Source organism: Hemiscyllium ocellatum, chromosome 25, assembly GCF_020745735.1.
Source record: "Hemiscyllium ocellatum isolate sHemOce1 chromosome 25, sHemOce1.pat.X.cur, whole genome shotgun sequence".
Lineage (NCBI taxonomy): Eukaryota > Metazoa > Chordata > Chondrichthyes > Orectolobiformes > Hemiscylliidae > Hemiscyllium > Hemiscyllium ocellatum.
The window spans coordinates 20,716,106-20,739,528 of record NC_083425.1 but is presented as its reverse complement, the minus strand read 5'-3'; the positions used below and the strand labels follow the sequence as shown (position 1 = coordinate 20,739,528).

Genomic DNA, 23,423 nt, shown 5'->3' with positions numbered 1-23,423 from the left:
ATACAAGTGCATCTTTTCGTCAGAACAGCAAATGGCTTTCCTCTCCCACACTAGACCAGACAGACCCTAGAATTCCCCACACTTCAATCGACTGGTGACTATTTTCTTGCCCCATGGTGAGGTGCCGATTTAAGTGTGACTGCATTTTCAAAATGGTGGCCAGGGTTGCTCGTATAGAAGCCACATACACATAATTACTCAATGGTTTCCTTTGTGAAACTACAGAATTTTTCTCTTCTGTTTCTCATTGCTGCTGTGACTTCAGCAAGACATGAGGTAGCTGCACAATTCTTAGCTCTGACTGCTGAGAAGCTTGTGGCTGATGTCCTCTCAACTTTGGGCCCATGAGTGGTGTCAGAGAAGTTGGTGTTACTACATCTGCTTGGAACCAGCAGGGCACAAGGTCACAGATGGGGTTCTGACTGAGGGGATAATAGGTTAAGAGTCAGAGGAGTTGCAGGGAAGACAGTGCAATGGTAATGTCACCGGGATGGTATTCCAGAGTGCCAGGCTAATAGGATCATAAAATCCTCTTAATGGGAGGCAGGTCATTCAGCCCATCAAATCCACACCGACTTTCTGAAGAACATCCCACCCAGACCCACCCCCTAACTTCTCCCTCTAACCCTGCATTTCCCATGGCTAATCCATTCAGTCTGCACATCCTTGGTCATTAGGGTGAATTTAGCTTGGCCAATCCACTTCACCTGCACATAGAATCATAGAGTGAAAGAGATATACATCATGGAAACAGACCCTTTGGTTCAACTTGTCCATGCCAATCAGATATCCTAAATTAATCTAGTTCCATTTGCCAACATTTAGCTCATATCCCTCTAAACCCTGCCTATTCATGAGCCCATCCATCTGTATGGGTTTTTTAAATGTTGAAATTGTACCAGCCTCCATCACTTTCTCTGGCAATTTATTCCATATATGGATCATTCTCTGTGTGAAAATGTTGTCCCTTAGGTCCCTTTTAAATCTTTCTTCCCTCCTTAAACCTGTGCCCTCTGGTTTTGGACTCCCCTGGCCTGGAGAAAAGATCTTGACTAGCTACCCTATACCTGCCCCTCATGATTTTATAAACTTATATAGTCACCCTTCAGCCTCCAGCACTCCAGGGAAAATAGCCCCAGCTTATTCAGCCTCTCCCCATAGCTCAAACCCTCTAACCATGAAAACTTCCTTGTAAATCTTTTCTGAACCCTTTCAGGTTTCACAGCATCCTTCCTATAGCAAGGAGATCAGAATTGAAGGAAGAAACTATGAACCTGCACTCCAAGGTCTCTTGTTTCAGCAACACTCCCCAGGACTTGACCATTAAGTATATAAGTCCTGCCCTGATTTGGCTTTCCAAAATGCAGCACCTCACATTTTTGACTTGTGGGAAGAAACCGGTGGAAACCCACGCAGATAAGGGGAAATGTGCAAATTGCACCCAGACATTGCCCAAGGGTGGAAGTGGGTTCGGGTCCTTGGCATGTGAGGCAGCAGTGCTAACCGCTGATTCACCGTACTGCCCGCATGCATCAGTCACAAAAAGCTAACATCCAAAATCAACAGGTATTCGTTAATACAAGGGGAATATTGGTCCTTGCTTCAAATAGAATAGAACATAAAATAGGGAAACATTGCTAAAACTTTTCAAGCACTTGTCAGATCACAGCTGGACTACTGTGAACAGATTTAGGTCCCTAATCCAGTGAAAGATATCCTAACATTGGGGACAATCCAGAGAAGGTTCACTGGGCTGTCCCAGGTAAGGAGGAACAATCTCATGAGGAGAGGCTGAGTAGGTCAGGCTTGTACTCATTAGCATTTAGAATAATGGAAGGAAACCATATTGAATCATAACATTCGGAGGTGGCTTGAGATAGGAGAGGGCAGAGAGGTTGCTTCCCCTTGATGGAAAGTCTAACTCAAGAGGACATAATCTTAGAGAAAGGGATCGCCTAATTAGGTCAGAGTTGAAATTCCACCATGGAAACTGGTGGGATTAAAATCTAATTGATACAATCTGGAATTGAAAGCTGGTTATGATGACCATGGAACTAGAATTCATTGTTGTAAAAACTCATCTAGTCGACTAATGTCCTCTAGGGAAGGAAATTTGCACTCCTTATCTGGTCTGACCTTAGAATGACTCTTAACTCTGAACAGTTGTCTGAATGACCGTACCAACCCATTCGTTCAAGGGTAGGTAGGGATGGGCAACACATGCTGGGCCCTGTCAAACTTGCCCATCTGCCTGGAAAGAATAATTTTTTTAAAAAATCTCATGAGCAGGGTACCCACTTGCATGTGCCCTTCCTGCACTATCCCTTTTACAGACACCATGGCACCATTCTGCCGGCCAAACATTGGCATGAACTTTACTGTGCTTCAGTGAAGTACTGTATGGCCCATTAAGGTTTTCTTTCACACTATGTATTCTAGCAGACTGAGTGACCTGGCCATCGCGTGGGCCAGAGTGCACTTTTGTTGCCTGCCATGTTTAATGCTTTCTCTGGGAGATGGAAACCTGCTCCAGAATAATTGCCTTGGCTGTTCACCACACCTCCTTCGTGCTCAGCATTTGTGTCCAGCTGACAGAGCTAAGTTGAACCTGCACCTTCCTTTGCTGTCCTTATACCTTGTGGGAGATGCACACGTTTCATGTAATGATATTTCCTCAGAGTGCACAACCTCATCTGAGGACTCCTCAGAGTTCTTATGCACCATCCTCTGTGTATCACACTTGAATAATCTGGGGAAAGTGGAAGACATTAAGTTAGCTGTGATAAAGGAAAAATGTTCCAAATCATCACCATATGGATGATCATATTTCAGTCACTGGTGATATGTGGGACTATTGTGTGTTGTGCGGTTTTGTGATATCCAGGTCAGCTACGTGGTAGAGCATAATCTCTCCAATCTCGAATGGTGTTGTGCGTGGCCACTCTGCAGTTTCAATGTATCCATCATAGAGTGAAGAGGCATCCTTCCTTGTTTCTCCTGGAGTTTTACGTTTTCTTTTCCTGCAAAGAGGAACGCAGACTGTATGATGTTTTGAGAAGATGGAGGAACAATATTTCTAGAAAGTGACTGCGAGAGACAAATGTGAGATGGCAGTTTGACGAAGGTCAGTGTCAGGAGCAGCTGCTCAGATAACAACGTGAGGGGATACCCTGAGAAAAGGGAATGAGTTAACCTACAAATTGTGTTGACATGTGGAGTTCTGTGCAGGAGAATGGTGGAGGTTTGCAAACTGAATATAGGACATTATTTATGTTTCCACTCCTGAAGAGATCATTGAAGTTCTTTCAGTACCGTTCCCACCAGCAAGGACTCACACTCCTGCAGCTCTCCATTTTAGCAATTCCTGTTTTGTTTCATAACCCTGTTCCTCCTGTGTTGCCCTTCTAGGCCTTGGGGTTCATGGGGCAGTAGTGAGTCAATCAGTGGGCCTTGTGCTTGCTCTCTCTTTCCTGAAATTTCACTAATTCAGTCCTCACTGTATTTTTTAAAACTGAGAAGTGTAACTATCCAGTGTGGGTGATCTTCATGTCCTTCCACTCCAGTAGGTCAAGGAAACCTAGAAAAATCACATATTAATGCCATGGCTGTGTTAAAAAGTCGAAGCAAAATACCTTCCAGCAAGATTTGTTCCTGGTCTGATGCTGGCCTCCAGTTCTACAAGTAGGTCCAAATTGCACCCATAGTCCATGCTCTTCTCCCAACAGCAAAAAGGGAGAGGTTCCTTCTCAGTGAACGGCAAGTCATAACATCAAATAATCCTTTTTCACAGTTAGCAACCCATGGAACAGACAATCCTGATGGAGGGCTTATACCCGAAACGTTGACTCTCCTGCTCCTTGGATGCTGCCTGACCTGCTGTGCTTTTTCCAGTGCCATACTTTTCGACATGGAACAAATATGGAAATGGAGGCGAAATAAAAGCCAAGAATTGGCTCGGTGATGTGATGAGGATGGTATTGATTCTTTCTGGTTGGGCTGAATGGTCTTTATGATCCCTAGTAATCTCGCATTGACCTCATCAAATAAGTGAACTGTAAATTCCTTGCAACTTCAGCAAAAAGGACATTCTTTGGTAAAGTGAGCAAATTCTCTTTAGCACATGATCCTAGACTATTATTTTGTGGCTTAAACAAATGGGGTCAGGGTTATGGTGCTGAAGGCTTGTCCTTGGATTAGACAATTCTGTCTTCTGGCTGGATAGCAAAATGTTGCAAGAAGGACACAAACTTTAAAATAAATTTTGAGACTTTAAAGCAAACTCAAAAGTTAAAAAAACAAGTAGTACAAGTATTCCTTTTTTTTTCAAGCTTTATTGGATTTATGTTGTAGGGAGAACAATCCAGTCTCCAGATGACAATGTCTTGTTTTAAATATGCTACAACCCATCAATGTTTTTGCTAAGGATCCCCACACAGCATTGTCAATCTTCCCTGAACATACCTCCTTCTATTGATGTTACTGCAGAATTAGAGATAAATCGATCAGAAATAAATGCAGCAAAGGGAAGGAAGAAATGATGAAATGTGTTGGTCTTAGTATTTTCAAAATGATAAACCAAAAAAAACTTGATATTAAAATTGCAAAGAAAAGTTCATTTAAAATTGAAATCCAAAATGCAAGTCAATGCAGGATGAGATTAGAAATGGTAATATAACAGAAATTCTCAGTCAAAAAACAACAAAGTTAACGAGAATGATAAACGATTGAACAAATAATATCAAACATGCAAACATTGAAAGTTGGAAAATGGAACTTTCACTTTGCATAGATTACAGTAGCTTTGCAACAATAAATTTACACAAGAAAAAGTACATTTCTGAAGTTGTATTTCAGAAAAGAAGAAGCAACAATTAACAAAAGAGATGTGGAAAAGGTTTAACTGCCATATTACAACAGTGATCAAGAAGGATGTTGAATTGAGTGAACTAAAACCAAACAGTGCAATAGACAAAGATGTAAAATGGAACAATGTGGGACAAGGTATAAAAAATTTGATACAAAAAAATAACATTTGAATTTCAATCAATGAGCATAAAATGAAAAATTTCATGAGTAACGATGGAATAAAACAAGTGGCATAAATGAATTAATTGAGAACAGGTAGATGAATGAATGTGAGTAACTTAAGTAAGGGTAATCATTTAATAATAAAATAATTCATCCACAGATTACACAAATCACCAGCAATCTCCTTTTACAAGTTCTTAACAAACCTAAATTTCTAAGAGTCCCTGAGTAGTTCATTTTGGGGAGAGGGCGGGGACAAAGTTCAAATATTTAACTATTTAAAACTTGAACATTGCAATAAGTCATAGAGAAAACATGATTTGACTCATGGATACTAGCAGTAATGCAGTGCTGTTTTGGGTCAGTCTCTCATTCAGAAGGAGGTATGCGTAAGGGATTTTGGGGATTTCTGAATTCCACCTTGGACATTCACAGAATCACACACATACATAGTTCTCCTACAAAGTTCAATACTTATAGAATCACAATGATCAGAATGGATTTGCATATGTGCCATCATGATGTTTACAGAGATGTGCATTTAAAAAAAAGCATAACAGTTCATGCCAATATGTCCATGGATTTAAAAAGTTTTTAGCTAATATTGTTGGAAAGAAGGTGAGTTGAGGAATGATCAGCATTGATGATAACAAGAGACAATAATTCTGAGTGATACATTTCAGGAAACATACTCATGTTTTAAGTGAAGTATGTTACAAAGAAAACGTGAGTCTGGAAAGGAGAGTTTGTTTTTACTACTATGCTTTCCTTTGCAGTTGTGCAAGAGGCTTGGCCTCTTTTCTGTTTTTGAAGCCACTGGTGAAATAGAGAGGGGAGGACAGGGTGGAGTTGGAAACTTTTCCAAGGAACACAGTAAAAATGCAGAGTTCTGTCGCGACTTCAGATGATACCATATTGTGCTAATTCGTGTAATTCCAGGTGATTGAAGGCCTCCCAGGGGCATATGACGGTGATATCTATAAACCAAAGAAGGACAATTTCAGCAATAATGCAGTTAACGTTGTGTTACCACCATCATTTAAAGTGCTTAACACTTCATTTTCCTCAGCCTTTACACCCATGTAGACAATTGATCACTCTTCTAGGTAAGAAAGAATGGTCTTCTCTTTTATCATACAGTGTGATTTTTGTAAGGTATATTTTAATTATAATTTCTGCCATAATAAATAACATCTTTTGATAAAACAAATATGTATTGTCTGATTGCATTAATAGCTTGATACGGAAAGGTTAGTTTAATTTAATTGGATAACTGTCAAAGTGGTATCACAGTGTCACAGAAGCATTACTTTACAACATGTACTACTAAAGGTCACTAGTTAGTTTACAGGAAAATAGTTATCATTGAACACTTTCCACCCATTGTTATCGACTTAAAAGGCACACAGCAGCTCAAATAAACACTAATAATTAAAAGAGATTGTGATGAATGAAATTATTGAAGGGTCGGCTAACACATATTCCATATTGTAAGACTGCTTTCTGACATAATGTGTTGTCTTTTTTTATTTCCATTTGATGCCAATTTAAACTGTTAAACTAGGATAATATTGGCACAGTGTGAATGCAATAAAACTGTCAATGCCTATCTTGAATAGCATTCTGTGCCCTCTATTATTAGACTTCTGAATGGACCTCAAAAATTTCAAATCTAATGTTGGTCTTGCGTTTTGTACACCTTCTCCTGCAGCTGTAACTTTGTATTCCCTACCCTGTTTAATCATCCTATCAACCTTGTATGTTATAATCTGCCTGTACTGCACACAAAACAAAACTTTTCACTGTACTTAGGTACATGAGAAACTAATAAATCAAATCAAATGCTATGAAATAAGTCCCTGTCCACTAATAATGTGTAACATGTGTCCAGAATAATGAAGAACAGCAAGTTTAAAAATGAAATCCTACCTGTGCCTAATCCTTCCATTCCAGGAATGTCATCACCAAACCTATGGGAGAGGCAGAAACACTATTTAGCAACTCATACTAAACCATCCTACAGGTTGTAATCTGCCTTATGTCCACAGACATCAAGTTTTAAAAGGCTATTTGACAGCGGGTAGCATCATAGTTGAAATTGGTTCTGTCCTTGTCCAAAATCCACACCGTTGCATTTTGATTGACTGGACAGTGAGCAGGATTGAAAACCTTGCTTGATATTTCCCTCACTGAAATGCACTTTCCCTATTGAGAGAAGCTATTAGCTAATCAGCTGCTTTAGTTAAGATGAACTATCTGAGCTGAATTCAATGATTCATTGTCACTTGTATTTAACAAATAAATGCAGTGAAGTGTGTAATAAGTCACCATGCCCCAGTGCCATTCTGAGCAGGGGCTGGACGTCCAACTTGGTTGATCCTGCATTTTATTATTAATTATCCCTTGCATAGAGAAATTGCAAGCCAAAACTTGCATTTTACCACTACACAGTATTGTGCTGTACATTCTAGTCTAGCTTTACATAACTGGAAGTAACATACGTATGGCAAGTTCAATTGAGGGAATGCTGACCCAATTAAACACTGATTTTAGCGTTTTGATTTAATCAGCTCCCTTTTCTTTTAGTGCATTTTGCACTGAAACACCACCAATAATATCAAAGCAGCTCTTTGGGAATTTGGACAGCCTGTGGTAACAATTGAAAGGTTATTTGATTGGAAATGAATTGAACATCCATTAGACTTTTCAAAATCACCAGTCATTACTGTCAGTTAATGTTGCTGATTCTGAAAATGTTGAGAGCTGGGGGGAGCTGGGGGAGGGTGGGGTGGGGGGGAAGAAATGGGGAGCAGGGTAGAGGTAGTAGCTGCTCTTACATGTGAGAAAACTGAAATAATTGTTTGACAGCATATTTCATAGTTTTATCCATTAAACAGCTTTGGAACTCAGTTTAGCTTTAATTTCATCCGTCTACTTCCACCCAACAATTCCACTGATGCTACACACCTTTAAATTAAATTGATTCTGCATTTATTTTTCCTCTTACCCTTGTACTCCTTTCTTTGGTGGCTTGCTCTTAAACTGTCTTGTCTGTCTTTGTTTGAACTTTGGTGGTCCTTTCCTAGGAGTTGCTGGTCCTCCAGTTACTCTTGTGGCTGATTTAATTTCTCCCAAAGGTTTCGGTGGTTCTAAAGAGAGAGCCATCTCTTGTGCTTTCAAGTTGGGTTGAATTTCCAGGGGGTTTGCTGCCATAGTTACTGTTTTTTGTACTGCACTTCACTAGGGTACTATATTTCAAAAGAGACAAAATCTTTACCAGTTAATGTAATGTTGTAAATATAGCGACGTTACTTCACCTCCTAGATTAGCACAGAGTCAGTGCGACACTGCTTAGTCTAATCTTAATCTTCAGAATGAGACCCAAGGGCAGGGACAATGGGATTACTTTCCAACAGTTCTGCTTGTAATAGGATTGCAAAGACTGGAGAGTAGCAAGAAGAGGGCATTGGCAAAGGATTTAAGTTTGAAAGAATTAACCCTTTCATCTTTTCTTTCTTCCAATGTTTATTTAAGTAAATAGCTGCCAATGAAATAAAAATAGAGTGATCCAGGATTCTAGGGATGATAACTCTGACTAAATAAATTGGATGCAAATAACACATCATACAAGTAAATATACATAACAGGCAAGAAATACAAGGTAATGCTAGATTTTTGTGATCTTGAGAACTAATTTATAAAATACTCCATTCAATTTGGACTATACTTTTTTTTATTAATATAGCCAGCGCAGGTATGATGAAGCAAGTGGCCTCTTTCTGTGCTGTATGTCTAAGTTTCTATGATTGGTGAAAAACTTTTACAAAGTAATTCAAAGTATTGGAATCTGAATAGCCACATGTTCAGGTAAAACGCTGAGCTATGATTCTGTGTTTGGTGCTGAAAAGTGGATCATATTACTGGGAGCTTTTAGTACCCTTAATTTCAATCATGTTTCACTTCAACATAACACCCATTTCTGTACACGCTTACAACTAAACCAGATCAACAATTTACCTGACTCAGACTGTGCAATTTATCAAAGGCTCAGAGTTATTGAAACTGGATGACTGAATCAATATTATATGCAGGTTTGGAAGGCTATGTCAATCAATAAGATTTTTAGTTACAATCACACAGTTTCCAGATGTTTTTAATAAAGTTCCCTTTTGGGTTTTTGTCAGCATATTTATTTTCCCTGTTGCATTTGTCTTTGTGATTGTCTTTGTAATTTGGTAATTGCACCACACAGTTATTTTGATTAACTATTTAATGGTAAGAAGACTTAACAAAAAGAATTAAGAATCAAGTTGTCAGTGTGTTATTTTGTATTCAAAACTGTTTTCATGTAAATAAATATGGAAAAGTGAACTAATTAATGTAAGTACTTTTAAGCTTGTGACTAATATTCTCATTTAGAACAGGGTAGTTCATTGCAAATAAACTAAGGATCATTTTGTACCAAAGCATATCCTGAAATTGGGTTTCAAGGTCAAATGATTCCCAATATGCTATCGCTGCATTTTCATTAATTAGTTCAGTTACAATTTTGCTAATACGGGAGTACAGATGAGTAAGAGGCTTATTTACACAAATCCCTGACAAACAGCCACCTGTTCTTCAGTGGCTGCATTGGTCAAGTGATCATTTCAAATGAGTGCAGGTCAGATGCATCTCTCTTAAAGGTCCTCATTACCCACAAGTAAATAAACATATATTTTACTTCAGTTCTGTGACTTTTACAAATATTTAAGCTCTTCTCCTAAGCATGTATAACTTAGGTTGAAATCCTATTTCCACACAGTGGGACCTTCACGTTTGTATCTCAATAACTATTGAATCTGTGTGACCAATGAATTCAATGTACTTTTTTGGTAACTTTCTGTATAATGAAAAATAGATTGTGAAAAAAATAGTGGTTTACATGCATTATTAATTTGGTATACTTTAACAAATCCATTTGAGATCATAATCTGTTTAATAGGAGCAGTCGCTTACCCAATCGGAGAATTTTAGAATTGTTGAATTTTAGGCTGGGATGTAATCCGAAATACAAAAGACTAATCAGCACCCAAAAAAACTTAGCTTGTTCCAAAACACACAGAAGAAATTCAGCAGTGCTATACTTTGGAAGAATCAATCAACAAAGTGTACTAATAGGAAGTCAACACTTGTTGTGGTTCTGTTTGCCGAGCCTGGAATTTGTGTTGCAGACGTTTCGTCCCCTGTCTAGGTGACATCCTCAGTGCTTGGGAGCCTCCTATGAAGCTTCACAGGAGGCTCCCAAGCACTAAGGATGCCACCTAGACAGGGGACGAAACATCTGCAACACAAATTCCCAGCTCGGCGAACAGAACCACAACAACAACGAGCAGCTGAGCTACAAATCTTCTCCCAAACTTTGAGGAAGTCAATACTTTGATACAAATCTTTAACATGTTGGCATCATTATTTCCTGTCCAATTACATTAGATCCATAAAGGAAATCATTTCCTAATGTAAAATAATTATAAGAATTTTATGCAATGATCTTGATGTAAAAATGCATATTATCAAACCAAGAAGAATAAGCAAAAACTGAATGCACCTTCCTGATTATTACAGCACATTTTAAAAATAAAGGTATTTTTAAACAAATATAACAGAGTTTGATAAGATTTGATAATAAGATGCCCAGCATTTAAGATTGTGCTTCTTTAAGGATAGACATTTTAAAAGATAAACAATTTCTAAAAATTTGTTTCAATAGAAACCTGGTAAAGAGATAATAGTGTGGGTAAACAACATTTGAATGTCAAGCTTAATATTCAAATAAATAATATTTCTGGAGTAAAAAAATAGCCCCATAAGATTTCTATGCAAGTACTGACTTTAATAGTTGAGAAATGGACTTTTAACATTTTTCATCATTATTGACTCAGTTAGCTTAAATATTCTTAAAATTTCCCACTGAATATATCACAAAGCTTATCCTAATTATATGAAATGTGCTCTATATTTTACAGGGAATACAGCGTTGTTGAGAAGTATAACTACCAGGTACTCACCACTATGTGGAGGCAAAGGGGAACATTCGCCAACTGAAAGGCGAGAGCCCTAACTAGCTCTCGTCAATGCTTCTGTCTTTCTATCTACGTGGTTCTGGATCTTTGCTGCTCTGAATCCACCTTTTATTGATCCATAAATAGGATATTGACATCACATATTAATCTGATGGCGTAACTGATGGAGTAAAAGCTGATATGAAGAAGATAAGCTGAGCTTCAATTGAAATGTCACCTTTTTTAGTGTTTTGTATCACAGAGCAGAATTTATTTTACAATCTCCTATTTCATTCCAAAACCAAGAATGTTGAATATTTTGTGTATTTTCACTTTAAATTATGATATCAGGCAATTTTTTTAAAAAATTGAAATATACAGAAGCAAGTGTAGAGGAGAATTCAGTTGTCATAATATGAGAGCTGCCAATAGTGGGAAACTAATAAGATCGGAAATTATCATCAAGCACTTTAAAAAAGGTTGTGGAATCATTTGAGCATATGGAACATTGTCCCAGGTTTTGCTTTCAATTTAAAGGTGGTGGTAATAATATTCATTATTAATTGTTGTCCATTATTACTGAGCAAATTATACAACTTCAGTAGAGGGACAGATCTGCAATGACTTCAAACATTCAAAGCTTGCAGTCTGAGTTGTGCCACCCCACTGTTAGCTTCATTGTCTTCCTCAGCTCTGAAGTACATTGAATGCTGTAAATGCGCTTCATTTTCACAGTGGATAGAAACTAAACACATCACTGAAGGCCAAGTCTTGTCTGTTCAAGGCAAAGTACCTTTGTACCTTGCAATGACTTAATAAATTGATTACTTAAATTAACTTCTCTGACTCTGAAAATAAATTAATCCAAGTCTGGTGTCTTATTCTTTTATCAAACTTTGAATACTTTAAAAATGTAATTTTTATTCTCTCTTACTAATTCTTTCTTCTCCCTTAATTCAATCTGTCTTTCCTTCTCATTGTCTTTCCTCTTGTAATTGATTTGACAGTGAATTCATTCACGGTAATTTACCATTCTTTTAGACAGATTGAAGAGACAGCTTATTGCTTGTCTTGTTCATTCAAGTTCAGATACTTTGTTTCCCTCATTCCACCAGTACTGACTTACATTGTTCAGTAACCTGCCACGCAAAGGTATTTAAAATCTACACATATGAATGAATAAGATGTGCTGTGCAACAAAAAGTTGGGTCAAAATTTATTTTTACAAAGGGACATACATTGGGTTGTTATATTTTTGAACCAAATTGATTGAATGTAATATTGAAGGCCTAAACTCCTAATGAAATCCTGAGTGGAGTCCCAATTAGGCATCTTTTTAACAATTATGTTTTGGAAAATTTGAGTTATGAGGCCTTGAAAAAGAGGACAGAAACACAAATTGGTATTATGAGGTACATTTCTTGATCTGTTAACCAAGGCTATTGAAAGGATGTTGTGAAACTTGAAATGTTTCAAAGAATATTTACAAGGATGTTGCCAGGGTTGGAGGGTTAGAGATATAGGGAGAGGCTGAATAGACTGGGGCAGTTTTCCCTGGAGTGTTGAAGGGTGAGGGGTGACCTTATAGAGGTTTATAAAATCATGAGGGGCATGAATACTGTAAATAGATATGGCTTTTTTTCCCTGGAGAAGGGGAGCTTAAAAGGCATAGGTTTAGGGTGAGAGGGGAAAGATATAAAACGGACCTAAGGGGCAACACTTTCACACAAAGGATGGTGGGTGTATGGAATCAGCTGCCAGAGGAAGTGGTGGATGCTGGTACAATTACAACATTTAAAAGGCATCTGATGAGTATATGAATAGGAAGCATTTAGAGGGATAGGGGCCAAATAATGGCAAATGGGACTAGATTTATTTAGGATATCTGGGTGCCATGGACATGTTGGACCAAAAGGTCTATTTCTGTGCTGTACCTCTCTATGAATCTAAGAATGTATGACTAACTTTTTAATAATTCACAAGATTTGCAAACTGCTGGCAAGGCTGGCATTGAAGTGCTCAACATAAGTCATCCTGAGAATAATAGATCTTCCTTAATAGTGGCAGTACAATTTTACAGTAAATAATTGCTTGAGAATACAAAGCTTAAATATTGCTAAATGGAGGCAGGGAGTTGATTTTTTTTATCCTGCTCTAAACTGAACCAGAACTCAAGAAACAGACTTGAATAAAGGGAGACTATTTTCTACAACATGAGAAGAGTGTGCTGATTAGTTCGGTAATCATTGGCATGGAGGAACAGTTAACTGTCGATCTTTGTTCTCAGACCAGGAAGGTAGATTCTGTTTGGTCAGTGTGTTGCCATGGGGGATTCAACAGAGATTTGTTATCTCCATGACCTTTTCTTTATGAAAATGGTGCAACAAATGTACAAGTTCCTTTTGCCCACATAAACCGGGATCCTGTGTGTTTATGGATTTACATCTAGCATGCTTAAATGCGTCAAAATGCAAATCTAATTTACCTTTGCTAAGGCATACATACTGAGATCAATAATAAATTCATGTGAAACTCTGACATTGTTAGCTTATTCACCAACATACCACTCAAAGACATCATTGACAATTGAACTGTGTCACTATATCATTGCAATCTAGTCATTCCACCAGTATCTGAATCTGAGTTCATCAAACTGATAGCATTGCCAAGGGTTCAATCCCAGACTCAGCTCTTAGTAATATCTTTGTTGGTTACCAACGAAAATATATTTTTGATGGGCCACTAACATCCAGTCCCTTGCTTATTTTCAATATGTAGATGACATATTTGCGATATTTTAATCTGCAGCTACATCAAAGAGTTTCTTTACTGAACTTAAACACTCAAATTTACTGTTGAGCAGAGAAATTGAACAAATTCATTTTTTAGTCACATTTGTTGAGGACTCTCTCAATGGTCTCAACAGTCACCTACTAAAAGCCTATGCTCACAGGTCAATATACAGTTCAGGATTCTTACAAACCCACATGATCAGTCTGATTGGCAACCTCATTATTAGGCCCTAATAATTTCCCCACCATGTAATCTTGGTTCTGAGGGCATATCAAAACAAATGTTTTGATATATTGGTTTGTTCTTGCTGCTTCCGGGTGTCAGTTTCAGCTGCAGTGATTTGTATATGGTGTCCAGGTCAATGTGTCTGTTGATGGAGTTTGGGGATGAATGCCATGCTTCTAGGAATTCTCTGGCTGTTCTCTGTCTGGCTTGTCCTATGATAGTGGTGTTTTCCCAGTCAAATTCATGTTGCTGGTTGTCTGAGTGTATGGCTACTAGAGATAGCTGGTCGTGTCGTTTTGTGGCTAGCTGATGTTCATGGATGCGGATTGTTAGCTGTCTTCCTGTTTGTCCTATATAGTGTTTTGTGCAGTCCTTGCATGGTATTTTGTAAACTACGTTAGTTTGGCTCATGCTGGGTATTGGGTCCTTTGTTCTAGTGAGTTGTTGTCTGAGCGTGGATGTTGGCTTGTGTGCTGTTATGAGTCCTAAGGGTCGCAGTAGTCTGGCTGTCAGTTCTGAGACGCTCCTGACGTATGGTAGAGATGACACATAAAAAAATTAGCTTTGAGTCTTGGTTCAGTCATATTTGGAGGACTGTGTACAATTCTGGTCAGTGAATTATAAGAAGGAAAGAGGAAGATTAGAGAGTGTGCAAGGAAGATTAACAAGGATGATACCAGAACTGAGGCTGTACCTAACAGCAAAGGACAAAGAGACTTGAAAAGAGAAAGCTGAGGGTTAAATAGATCTGTTTAAAATTCTGAAAGATTATGATACAGTAGACACTGAGATTGAATGGTCCTATCCATTTTAGACAGGCTGGCAGGAGGAGCAGTAACAATATTTCTGAAGATGAGCATTAGGATGGGAGCCCACTATCTTTCCATAACCATGCTGTTTTACCAGTGATGGAAACATGACAACTTAGCCATCCAGTGGGTGTCCAATTAAGCTCCTTACGTAGTTTTTAAATTAAGTGTCATCATTGCCTCCTGACACCATTGACATCTGCACTGATATTTTACCCACATCAGAAATGCCCACAACAATGTGGGCGGGATGCCACGTAAATCCTGGTGGCATCCAGTGGGTTTCAACTGGGGTGAAAGAGCACCTTTGATGGGTGTTTGATAGCGCAAGGAGGATCACCCTAGCAACAATGGTCACCATTGATGTAATAACAACTCAGGACCCTTCCTCAGAGGCAGGCCCCAGGTTACCTGATGAAGGGCTTTTGCCTAGAACATCGACTCTCCTGCTCCTCGGATGCTGCCTGACCTGCTGTGCTCTTCCAGCACCACACTCTCAACTCTAATCTCCAGCATCTGCAGTACTCACATTCACCCAGGCTATCACAACCACGTGAATAGCCTCTGCTCAGGGTAGCTGCTGAGCTGCCAACTCTCAGGTCGGCAGCCCCTGTGGTGGTCTCATGAATAATTATTGCTGGAAATGCTGCTGGTAGGTCCTAGCATCTAATAAAGCCAGAACAGTGCTAGCTTTTGGTTCTGGTGTGAGAATGCATCAATATCAAGAGAGGTCTTTGCTGCTGGATTTCAATGAGAAAGGATGGGAGGATATTGAAATGAAGCCTGAAGCTGGAATGGAGAAAGTGAGGTCTGCAAATGCTGGATATCAGAGCTGAAAATGTGTTGCTGGAAAAGCACAGCAGGTCAGGCAGCATCCAAGGAACAGGAGATTCGATGTTTCAGGCATAAGCCCTTCTTCAGGCATAAGCCCTTCCTGAAGAAGGGCTTATGCCCGAAACGTCAAATCTCCTGTTCCTTGGATGCTGCCTGACCTGCTGCGCTTTTCCAGCAACACATTTTCAGCTCTGAAGCTGGAATGGACTTTGTTGTAAAATGTAATGGATTCTGAAAGAATTAGCGTTGGAGGCTTCATCCAATTTGTTGAATCTAGCTTAGTATCTTGATGGAGACAGATGTATCATCATTGCCTCCCAAGTTATTATTCCTAGCTAAGTAATATAATTTGTACCTATTTCACTTATACAATAAACTACACCTTATTATAACTAGCTCTTCTCATTATAACTCATTAATTGTTAATCGACTATCATTAGTAAGCAAATAGACTTTTATACCCAATGTAGAAAGGGGTTTGGACTGTTGTGGTGCAGGGTAGTGCCCCTACCTCAGGGCTAGATGGTCTGATTTGAAGTCCCACCTGCCACATGTGAGTGCCATAACATATTCGCACAGGTGATTAAAAATAATGCGAAAGATAATTGGTGGCAATATTCTAACCCAATCACAAGTTGGTGGTTGGTTTCTTAACTTATACAACTGATCCACTGGACAAGTTGGCCTGCTTCTGTATATGCCAGTGAAAACATCCTCTCTACTTCTATGTTGTCTATTCCCTTCATAATTTTATCTGGCTCTATAAGATCCCCCATCATTCTTCTAAATTCCAATGAATATAATCCCAGTCTACTCAGTCTCTCCTTATACTTCGAAATTAACCTAGTGAACTTCCTCTGCACCCTCTTCAATGCCAGTATATCCTTTCTCAAATAAGGATGCCAAAATTGCACACAGTACTCCAGATGTGGCCTCACTAGCACCCTATACAGCTGCAACATTAGCTCACTGCGTTTAAACTCAATCCCTTTAATAATGAAGGACAAAATTTCATCTGTCTTTCCAGTTACCTGCTGGACCTGCAGACCAACCTTCTGCGATTCATGCACAAGGACACCCAGATCCCTCTGCATAGCAGTGTGCTGCAAATTCTTAACATTCAAATAATGGTCCTTTTTATTATTACTCCTACCAAAATGGATGATTTCACATTTATTAACATTGTATTACATCTGCCAGACCTTTGCCCACTTACTTAAACTATCTATATCCATTTGCAAAGTTTCACAGTCCCCTGCATACGTTGCTCTATCTTAGTGTCATCCACAAATTTTGACACACTACACGTGGTCCCCAACTTCAAACCATCTATATAAATTGTGAATAATTGGGGTCCCAACACTGATCCCTGAGGCACACCATTAGTCACTGATTACCAACCAGAATAGCACTCATTTATCCGCACTCTTTGCTTCCTGTTGATTAACCAATCCTCTATCCATGCTACACATTGCCCACAATGCCTTGCATCCTTATCTTATGCAGCAGCCTTTTGTGTGGTTGTGGTTGTGCAAGTCCTTTATGTCCTAGGTTTAGCAGTATAGCTCTAAATGTTATGTCTTGCTTGTCAAAGGTTTAAGTCTGTGTTATTATACTTGTATTACCACGGTGAATTTGTATAAGTCTCAAATCAACCCAAAGGCTGGAAATATTCCACAAAGGGCTTCTTCTTCAGTGGAGGGAACTTTGACACACTTTCTCAGTTCTACTTAAAGCTCTTCCCTTCAGCTAACAGTAGGACACTATTGATGGAGCTCAGGAGGAGAAGGTAGGCAGGTTCCCAGTCCTAGCCAGAGGAGGATAATTTGTGGTCAGTTGACTATGAAGAAGGCCAGCTTATGGCCTATATTATTGTTCGGTGCCCATTGACATCATGATACTAGATCATTGTTATGAATGGAATCATCTTTTGAAGCAGAGGAGCAGTGAGATTTAATAAGAACTGGTAACAAGATGAATTACTGCATGTGCTGTTAAAATATAAATATGACATGTTTTCTCTCACACGCAGAATGTCATCTGAAATGAAGTTTGGTCTCATTTAACTCCTGCTTTTCACATGAGATGTTGGTCAGACTTAATTCAATGCTTGCAAAAATCATGTTTTCAGTGCCTTGAAGAATATAAACAATGATTTGCGAATGACACTTAGCAGGGAACATGAATCTTTTTGTGCTGGTCACAGCAAATGTCTGGATGTCGTGAGGTTGCTTTCATTCCAATATGTCCATCACCATTCACCATTTATCTCCTAGGTTTAGCAGTATAGCTCTAAATGTCATGTTTTGCTGTGCATTTACATTAATTTATTCCTTATGCTCTAAACTGAATTTGAGAGCATATTAATCATTAGCTCCCAGGATAGCTTTGGAAGACATGTGTACATAGATGGGCAAGGAGGAGGGTAGCTGGTAGTTTCAGTTATCCCAGTGAGGAATCGCTCTGCTTTTGTGAAGAAAGTGATATACTTGATTCCATGATTTTTCAGCTATAATTGTATGTTTTATCAATGTACATTATATACAAATCTCTCAACTTTTCATTAGGTCTTGACCGAAGATGTGTAACTTTTTGCTGAGTGAAGACCAGGCAGTTCACAAATTTACTGAATTAATTACTGTCGCTGCTCAGCATTTGAAGGGTATCAAAGCAAAAATCTGGGCAAGCTTTGTGATGACAGTTTTCATTAAAGTAATGACTTCTCCAACTGACAAGCTGTTGTAGTCCTCGATCAACAATTTGGTGTTCACCAGTGTTTATGTCTGCAAAGTTAACCCTAATGTCAATCTATTGTCTTGGAGGTAGTTCAGAAATCTAGTGCTGATCATGATGATTTGTCATTATGATTGCTGTCATAAGAGTGCAGCTAGACTGAACCTACACACGCTAGTACCAAGTCACATGGGCATACAATGCTGACTATTTCCAATGTGTGATTGGGAAAATTGCTACCCCCCATCCATTTTGCTGACTGTATCTATAAGATCTACTTGGTCTAATGTGGTAAGGGAGAACCTCTAGGTATTTAGTTAGCAGAGGCCCTTAAATTCAATCAAATGGTTTATTGCATGATAGCCATCAGCTACGAGTTACATTAGTAAGATAGATATTTTACAGAGACTGTGAGGAGACCAAGAGTGATCGGTTTATTCTCCTTGAGATTTTATGATGTTATGAATTTTCCCTACCCATCTTTATGACAACATCAGATTAAGTGGAACTTATTGCAATCCTCAGAATTAACTCTTTCAGTCTCTTACCTTATACACAGTTGCAGTACATGAAATACATGGCTAAGTTTGTGTTCTACCGTGCAGTCAATTCCTGGGTCCATCCCTTTTCCTGAAATAGTTTTGGTTCTGACAACTGCAAGGTGACCTTCATGTGTTACATGCCCTCAATAAGTGTAGGCTGCAAATATTGTTACTGCAATCCATGAAATCATATAGAGTGCACTAATTTCAAACATTGTTAGGATCTTCCAGGCTTGAAATCCAGCATCCACACCACCTTGTTTCGATACTTCTGCAAGTATAAGTGTATGATAGCCTAAAGTGGACAAAGTACACAATGCAATTCTCATTAAACTACACATTCCGCAGATTGTCTTTTGAATGTTGCACAAAGAATACACCTCACCAAATCAGCACATTTTTCTCTTTTGTATCTTCCTCCAGCACATGGCAAAATACAAAGGATATCCATACAATATTAGTTTCCATGCCGGCAGTTATATAAATATAGGATTAACCTGTATAAGCAATGGACAGAAATAAATGGGAAAAATATGCATGCTTCAACAGCATGATCTTGAACAATAAATATTTTCTCACAGAGGCGTAGGATTTTATAACTGTCATAAACTAGTAAAAACAGTATGGCATTAATACTTAAGATATTCTTGTAGTTCTTTATGTTTTTTTTGCCTAAAACAAGTCTATACAAGAGGGTCATGTGGTGCAGTGGTAGTGCACCTACCTCGGGGGCCAGAAGGTCTGGGTTTAAATCTCAGCTGCTCCAAAGGTGTGTCATAAACAGATTGATTAATAAAAATAACTAAACAAAGGAAAGGAGTGGTCATTTGGACTTGGTCCACATCCCTTTTCACCACTGGTTGACAAAAATCTACATACCACAGTTTTGAAATGTACAATTGACCTAGACTTTAATCTATTCAATGAATGGTTTTCTAATGCTATAGACATGTCAGCTATCTAAGGAGTGCAATTTCAAATGAACCTTACTAAGTCACTTCAATTTCCAACACTGAAGAAGAAAAGAAGTGAGGATTGCAGTGTTTGATGAAGAAGGCTGAGTGGTGCTCCAAACCAGCCTGGACTAGTAGGACTGAACAGTTAGGTCCAAACTGTAAATTCTAAACAATTCTTTGCTCCTCGAAAGAATGAAAACAATGCAAACATGTGACTGGAGAGTTTAAATCCAACACTAATCTTCTTTCAGTAAGATAATCATCAGTGTTGTTACCTTGGTGAAGCCTTGATTGAAGTTCTTGTTAAGCGGAATTAATTCAAAATGATGGATTGCGTAAATCAGATCCAGTTGATTAATAAACTCCGTCATTGATTAAACCAATTAATGTTTTGTAAATGTGCCCATATACTTTCACATGAAATGCATATCAAAATAGGATTGTTTTGGGTCAAAATAGTTACTTTCTCCAAACATATTTTGCCATTTTCTTGAAGTATTTGCAACCAAATCCAGCCAGAGGTGCCAAGCGAATGATCAACCTTGTCTTCCTCCAGAAGTTCCCAATCTCACAGATGCCAGTCTTCAGCCAATTCAATTCACTCCATGTGATATCGAGAAACAGCTGAAGTCATTGGATACTGCAAAGCCTCTGGCTCTGATCAAATTTCAGCAACAGTACTGAGGACTTGCACTCCAGAATTAGCTGCATCCCCAGCTAAGCTACTCTAGTGCATCTATAACATTGGCATCTACCCAACAATGTGGAAAATTGCCCAGCATGGTATGTCCACAAAAACAGGGCAAATCTAAGCTGGCTAATTACTATCCCATCAGTCCACTCTTGATCATCAATAATATGATGGAAGATATCATTGACAATGCTATCAAGCGGCACTCAGTGATATCCTGTCCACAGTCATTCGGTTTAGGTTCTCACTTTGATGGAGTGTGGCATCAAGGTGCCTTAGCCAAACTAGAATCAATGGAAATCTGAGGAAATGTCTTCACTGGTTTGACTCACACTAAGCCCAAAGGAAGATGGTTGTGGTTGTTGGAGGTCAATGATATCAGTCATTGGATGTTAATGTTGCAGTTCCTCAGGATAGTGTCCTCAACCCAACCCTCGTCAACTGCTTGATTGGTGAGCATTTTTCCAACATTTCGTCAAAAGTAGAAATGAACGCTGATGATTGCAAAATGTTCAGAAGCATTCATGGTTCCTCAGATACTGAAGCAATCCATACCCTGCTCCTATTTCTTGTGTTCTTGTGTTCTAGGTGTATGGTATTGAGGTAGACCATGATCATGTTGAACAATAAGCAGACTCAATGGGCCTGCGTCTGTTTTTTGTGTTTCCAGAGATGTAATGGAATGTCTCCCCAAACCTGAAAAAGTGCCTGAGAAGGAAGTTCCTATGTGTGCTCATTATAAATCATCTCAACTCAGTCTGTTTGTACAGTTTTAAGAAAAAAAATTGAATTCTTGCTGAACTCACTCCTCAAACTACAGAAAACCTGTCCCACTATGTCTTCATAATCACCACTCTTGGAAGATGGGATCCATTTCACAGGACCAGTATTGCAAAAAGCATTGCTTTTTACAAATATTATTATTAATTTATAAATACAAAGAAGATTGTGATAACTACAGGTCTATCTCATTCATTGGCATCACTAGTATTGGTTTCTTTTGGATCATGTTTAAGGGTGGTGCATGTAGGGAATGAGCTGCATCAGGATGAGTGGATGAATAGAGCAACATGGGCCAAACACAGGCAAATGGGACCAGCTTAGTTTAGGATATTTGGTTAGTATGGACAGTTGGACCGAATGGGTCTGTTTCAATGCTGTGTAACTCTACGATTCTATGACGCTATGTCTAAAAGCAGCAAGATTTGAACAATATTCAGGTTTGGGTTGATAAGTGGCAAGTAACTTCAGCGTCACGGTGGCACGGTGGTTAGCACTGCTGCCTCACCAGGGGCCCAGGTTCGATTCCTGCCTTGGGCAACTGTGTGGAGTTTAAATGTTCTCCCCATGTCTGTGCGGGTTTCCTCTGGGTGCTCCGGTTTCCTCCCACAGTCCAAAGATGTGCAGGTCAGGTGAATAGGCCATGCTAAATTGCCCATAGTGTTAGGTGCATTAGTCAGAAGGAAATGGGTCTGGGTGGGTTATTCTTCGGAGGGTTGGCGTGGACTTGTTGGGCCGAATGGCCTGTTTCAATACTGTGGGGAGTCTAATCTAATCTAAAATTCACACCAAACAAATACCAGACAATAATCCTCTCCAATAGGAGAGAATTTTCTCTTAACATTCATTACCATCATTGAATTCCCTAACATCAAAACCCTGGGGTTACCATTCATCTATATAATTTCTAAAGGTACAACAGGAGGACAGCAATTAGGATTCCTGCAGCGAGCAACTCACTTCCTGTCTTCCTAAAGCCCGTCCAACATCTACACACTATTGGCGTAGTGTGAGTGAATATGCTTCATTTGTGTGGATGAGTGCAGCTGCAACAACACTGAAGAAGATCAACTTTACTCAAGATAAATCAGCCCGCTTGATTGGCATCTTCAGCATTCACTCCTTCCACCACTGAATACATTGTTAATAGATGATGCTGGTGGCTCTTCATGTTTGTTACGATAAGTCTAAGGAGTTGGACTCAATATTCCCAGGTTATTGTTCTAACTGTAGATGGGATTGGGTTATCTGGAGCCATTGCTGCAAATTTTAAAGGCAATCTCTCACAAACGTAGATGGCTGTCATAGCTGACCTCTGCCATGGAATAACTAAAGCAAGTAAGCAACTCCAATTTTCTTTTACATAGTATTTTTCACATTGTGACCCAGAATGCTTCACAGTCATTGCTATGAAACAAAATTTGACATTAATTTAAATAAGGAAATAGTAAGGCACTATCTTCATGAGGCATTAATTATGAATCGTGCAATCATGCTGAAATCTATTCATAAATGCCAGGAAAAGTGAAAACCATAAAGAATCACTGCATTTGAAATCCTGGTAGCATTAGTAGTTGATGGTATAAATAGAAAGGGAAGTTTCTTTGAACATAAAGTGCAAAATCGCCTCTGCAGAAAAGGGAGAATGCTTCTGGAAATAAATCAGTTAATTACAACTGATGAATGTGATGAATCAACAAAATTAACCTTGAGGTCTACAACAGCCTTTACCCTGGTGAAACAGTGGATCCAAAGATGATTATATTAGATCTGTTAAATCTATCTCTTTAGCTATTCAGGGCACTCTTTACAATCATGTTGACATTGTATTGGTTTATGGTTATGTTACTTCATCATCTGACCATTGTCTAACTCCTCATTGATGCTAATTTAATTGAAGTAAGTTTAAACTAGTTTGGCTGGTGACATGAAACCCAAAAACCAATCCAGAAGAGAGTAAAAAGAACAAGAAGTGTGGGACAGGAGATCAA

At 38.8% G+C, this 23,423-nt stretch overlaps 1 protein-coding gene across 1 annotated transcript; it reads right to left on the bottom strand.

Annotated features, from left to right (window-relative positions):
- Positions 1-5,865: 5,865 nt before the first annotated feature.
- pde6gb (phosphodiesterase 6G, cGMP-specific, rod, gamma, paralog b) lies at positions 5,866-8,196 on the bottom strand. The gene is made up of 3 exons (XM_060844494.1): positions 8,036-8,196; positions 6,958-6,998; positions 5,866-6,005 (listed from the first exon to the last, which is right to left on the bottom strand). Exons 1-3 carry the CDS (start codon positions 8,191-8,193, stop codon positions 5,929-5,931), a joined length of 276 nt encoding a protein of 91 aa, XP_060700477.1. The 5' UTR covers positions 8,194-8,196; the 3' UTR covers positions 5,866-5,928.
- Between the last annotated feature and the right edge of the window lie 15,227 nt (positions 8,197-23,423).

Excerpts from the sequence above, each read along its gene's own strand:
- pde6gb (XM_060844494.1), bottom strand. The coding sequence starts at position 8,193 with ATGGCTCTCTCTTTAGAACCACCGAAACCTTTGGGAGAAATTAAATCA. Across the intron at positions 6,999-8,035 it reads CCAAAGAAAGGAGTACAAGG|GTTTGGTGATGACATTCCTG; the intron begins GTAAGAGGAAAA and ends CCTCTCCCATAG. Across the intron at positions 6,006-6,957 it reads AATGGAAGGATTAGGCACAG|ATATCACCGTCATATGCCCC; the intron begins GTAGGATTTCAT and ends TTTGGTTTATAG.